Source organism: Penaeus chinensis, chromosome 4 (assembly GCF_019202785.1).
Source record: "Penaeus chinensis breed Huanghai No. 1 chromosome 4, ASM1920278v2, whole genome shotgun sequence".
Taxonomy (NCBI): Eukaryota; Metazoa; Arthropoda; class Malacostraca; order Decapoda; family Penaeidae; genus Penaeus; species Penaeus chinensis.
This window is the reverse complement of record NC_061822.1, coordinates 17,272,953-17,277,952: the sequence shown is the minus strand read 5'-3', so window position 1 is coordinate 17,277,952 and position 5,000 is coordinate 17,272,953. Positions and strand designations below refer to the sequence as shown.

Sequence of the window (5,000 nt, the reverse complement as noted above, 5' to 3'; positions counted from 1 at the left end):
ATCTGTTACTTTTCAAGTTACTACTAGTGGGTCAAGACACGATATACATTTCAGATAGTTGAACTGTAGTGTTGGTCTCGTCTGCTTAGATCCAAGCGGAGACAAGACAAGAGTCCTATTTTCTAAAACTTAACAGTGGGTAAAGCTGGGGCACACACTCCTCACACTCCATCAGCACTCCAAAGTTATTGCCTCATCTAAGAACAGTTTCACAGCATTTTTATAAAAAGAAGAAAAAAAAATCATAATTATAATATATATTCTTATATATATGTAAGCACACATAACCAAACACACTTAAATTTCCTTTCAATACACTGACTGCCAATTACTTGCCTTTGTTTTTCTTATGTAAACAAAATTTGAGGACTGATGACAAAATGACCTTATCATTCATTAATAAGCAAGACAAAACTGGCTAGCATTTAGGAATTGCAATACTTGGCTACACTTGGTAAGTGAAATACCAAAAGCATGAAGCAAATACGGGCATTGGTCTAACGGATAAGAACTGAAAGAACTGGGAACAGATAAAAACAATTTGTGTTTCACAATCATTTGTCACATGACACAAAGAACGTATGATAACCGGCTATACTAATTCTTTCTATCACAGGACATCAAAGAATACAAGAAAAACTGGAGTGTTTCTTGAGAGGAACAGTTTCAACACACAACAGAAGATTGTCAAAATATTGGTTGTGGAGCCAGAACAATTTTCAACTACTTGAATCGACTCTTGATAACCAAATATTCACTTTATATTCATAAGTACATATTTAGAACAATACAATTAATATAGGACCCTGATTTATAATTTTGTAGTCCCTATTTAACACTCACTGTGTAATAACTTGCCTTGCCAGAGAGAGGATGTTCCACCAGGATTTTTCATGTTTTAGGTAATTTCTGCTCACTTGAAAAGTGCACACAATTTTTTAAGAAAGAAGAAAAAAAAAAGGGGGGGGAGGGGCACTTTCTGGCAAAGGATGAAAGATTGGTAAGTTTTAGAGTAATCCTTTCATTCATAATTTATGGGCACCAAATTTATTTACTATACATAAAAGTAACACTGCCTGTTACTGAAGGAACAAGTCTTAGGTTTCTGATACGAAGAAAAAAAAAACATTAACAATTTAGCTATTTAACTTAACACAATAAATATCCTCTTTTTTAAGTTACCCGAATACGTATGTTTGCATGTCTCAGTAAACTCACAAAAATTAAAAACAAAAATAACTAGCTTTTAAGGTCAACAAGCTAACCATTCTTTTCCTTTTCTTTCCAAACCAAAGTTTACTCCTTTTATTAAGCTTTATTAGTTGGTTGTGATTATTTACAATTACCTCTGACTTTGGACCGTAATCACTCACCTTTCCTTGTAGGCCTTTGTAGAACCTGCTATTGATTTTTGGATAATAAAAAACACCTGTGTAATTCCTTCGCAGTGAAAGGCTGGAATTAATCTAGCATCGTCAGGAGAAGATAATCAAAAAAAATAAATATTTCCCCTTTCAGGAGCTAACATTTTAATGAGATGTTAATTCTGAAAAAAATCTAGAGTTCTACATTTGTTCTCTTTATGTACATGAAAGGAAAGGAAGTGTTCCAACATGCTCTCTTACTATAACACTGTCCCTCTCCATACAGATATAGTACTATAACCATTTACACATCATTTGTAGCCTCTCAAACATTAAAGAAAAATATGGGAGTTCTTCTGACTTAAACTATGCTATTCTTCATTTTAGTACAAAGTTGATACTACAATAGGGAAACATATCCTCTGCTACTATTAGCAGATCTAAACATTCTGATACTGTACATATATGGCAGGGTTTCACAACTCCCACACATTTCTTGAAGTTGTAAAAAAAAACTCTACTCTTCAACTTAATTCTTGAACAATTAATTTCTCCACATAGCCCATGCTGAACACTCCCCTATAATCATCTGTTTTGTTTTGTTTTGTTATTTTTTCATATTAATACTATTCACAAAAAAGAATACTTTACATCACCTAAAAACTTGTACTGCACTATATTAGGGAAAATAATAATTTTCCCATACATCCCAGTGTATCATACACTGCAGTGAGACTGGGAGGCCAATCCTTTCACAAAAATAACTAAATATTGACATTTAATATGGCTATGCTCTATTTTAAAGCATTCACATCATCAATTTATACATTTAATACATGTTAAACAAGTCGATTAAAAAGAAATCTCTTGTATACATGAAGAAAAGCCAAGTAATAATGTGTACATGCAAGCAAAGTCATCATGATCAAATATGGTTGTCACTTTCTTCTGAACTTAAAAAAGCACTTGGCAAAAAACATCACTTAACAGTCTGTAAACTACTTCTGAGTAACTAATGGGCATTAACTTCTCATCCAGACACTTCACAAATTTGCAAAAGTTGCCTCATATGCAACCTCCATAATCCCATCAGGTACATGACATTAGTCTTGCGGTGTGACACACTTACACCTAGGCACAGCAGATGCTTTGGAGTTCTGCCGAGTCTCCTTTCTATCGCTGTGATTACAGACAACTTGTCAAACTGATGTCCACTATTTTTTATATGGCCTACCTGCCATCAGTTGTCACATTATGGCAAAAATCAGGCACTACAATATTATCCACTGTGCACATCATTGAGTCTTTACACCATACCAGATGCTTTTTATTGGTCTGTCTAGAAAACAGGCTACATCTTTTTTTTTTTTATTATTAATCCCTGAAGAAAAACAAACTTCTGTGCCACTAAAAACAGCACAGATGTGTTCTTTTAAAACTGAGAGTTGGAAATCTTTTCTCAAATACACAACTCGGGCTAACGCAGCGTCAGACAGCCATCCTACAGCTCCTGTCCACCTGAGTTGAACCTGTTTTACTTGCACAGAGACCACCACTACTTAACTGGCATGAGAGCAATTACTGCTTTGTTTCCTTGCTGGCCACCACCGCCCACTAGGTTTAGTGGTTTAGCAATGACAATCTATTCATCTTCGTACGGAGACTCGTCCACATCCACCCTCGGGCGTTTCGAAAGAGGCTCGTCTTGAGGGGCAGCCATAACAACACCCTCTGCCTCCACTACTTCCTCTACATAATCTGTGGTATGAGGGGCAGCAGTCACAGTTCCTACCATGACTGCAGTTCCTGTGCTAGTACTACTATTTCTCATATTACTCGTTCCAGTCACTGTGTGTCCAGTGGTTGCTGTGCTCACTCGTTTTACCTCTCCATTCACCGTCACGTAACCACTACTGAAAAGAAAGTAAGGTATGTATCAACTGAAATGAGAGAACATTCCCTTAATTAAATACTTGTGTTTGGTCATGAAATTGCAGACAAAAGCTCCATTTATCATCATGAAGATCTTTAAAAATAATACCAATCATACATAATATCAATATTAAACATGTTTCCTTTAAACATACAACAAAGGACCTAGTCCCAATCTAGAGTAGCATGGAGCCATGCTAGCCATGCTTTCAGTATACACAAGTGGACAAATAACTTCTTGCATCAACTTCTATGGTACTGCTCATATTCCAAGCAAACCTCCAATCTCGTACTCAGCTGACTAGTACAAGCTTTTAGTTTTACAGCTTAGACGCTTTTACCTTATGCTATGTCGAACTTACCCATATTTTGTGAGATGCGTAGGGAGGATAACCTGAGTGTGTGTGAAAGAGCTTGGGTCAGCCGACGTCTGAACAATGACTTGGCCCTGGGCAAAGGAGGCTCCCTCTCCACTGTGGCTTCCACTTGTCAACTGGATCTGTTTCAGCTCTCCCTGCTTGCCGGACCCTGCTCCACTCGGTCCTCCTGCTGTGGCTATCAGGTACTTGCCTAGATGAGCACAGAGATGAAATTGAGATCAGTTTCCATTTGATATGTAACACTTTGTAGGATGTGGATATGAATATTTATTATGGTAGATATCAAGTGAAGATAAATTAATAAACAATATTATATAACTAAACCATGCATACTGAAGTAACATGCCTGCTAAGGCAGGGTAATAAAATAGAAGATCCAGAGTTGAGAAGAAAATGCCAAACTATATCCAGGTTTCCTTGTATTAATGCAACAAATATATGTATATAAAAAATACTTTGAAGTCATAATTGTTTTTGGACTGGTTTTCTGTTTATGGAGAAAGAAAGAAAGAAAAAGAAAAGGGAGGGGGGAAAATTTAATTTTGAAGTTCTACATATATAATCTTCACCTATACAATATCATGTATGGTTTAGTCTTTTCTTGCCTCATTCCCTTGAAAATGTGTTACTGTGCTCCTATTTTTCCCTCAAGCAGCCCACTGGGTCTAACGTAAGAATGAATGTGGCATGGGAAAAGCCCATCCTCTGAGTACATTCCAAGTAACTATAATTTATATTTTTTTTCAATAAAAATACTAACAACATTTAGGAGAGACTATGTCAGCAATACCAGTGTTTGGCAAGCTCATTACTTTGGTACTACTGATAGATGAACATACATGATCTTAGCAGCTCAGGCCAGGGGCGTTACGGTTACTTGCCATTTACTTTAACTTTCCCTTGTTATGAAAATTAGCCCCCCCCCCCCCTTCACCTCATCCCCAATGTGAGTGAAATGGAGGGTTTTCCTAGTCTGTATATACTTAAGGATGAGGATACAAACAAACAAACAAACACAGACAGAGACAGACAGAGACAGACAGACAGACACAGACACACACAGACACACACAGACAGACACAGACACACAGACACACACACACACACACACACACACACACACACACACACACACACACACACACACACACACACACACACACACACACACACACACACACACACACACACAAACACAAACACACACACTATACATGTATGATTCATAAAAAAAACCTTCCACTGAAATGGACATTTATAAAAATATCAATATCCACAGAAAATGGTAAATGAGAAACTAAGAAACTGTGTTTAAAGCTAAAGA

General features: G+C 36.7%; 1 protein-coding gene across 6 annotated transcripts in view; it reads right to left on the bottom strand.

Annotated features, from left to right (window-relative positions):
* LOC125048363 (forkhead box protein K2-like) overlaps nt 1-5,000 on the bottom strand; it is a 37,104-nt gene that overhangs the window by 658 nt on the left and 31,446 nt on the right. For 5 of the 6 annotated variants that reach the window (XM_047647045.1, XM_047647061.1, XM_047647070.1 and 2 more), the window contains 2 exons: nt 3,659-3,866; nt 1-3,277 (listed from right to left, as the gene is read on the bottom strand). The exon at nt 1-3,277 is cut by the window's left edge and continues 658 nt beyond it. In XM_047647045.1, the coding sequence (XP_047503001.1) occupies nt 3,007-3,277; nt 3,659-3,866 (479 nt within the window). In that variant the 3' untranslated portion in view covers nt 1-3,006. The remainder of the gene's footprint in view (nt 3,278-3,658; nt 3,867-5,000) is intronic. The other variant, XM_047647038.1, reaches the window with a different exon arrangement.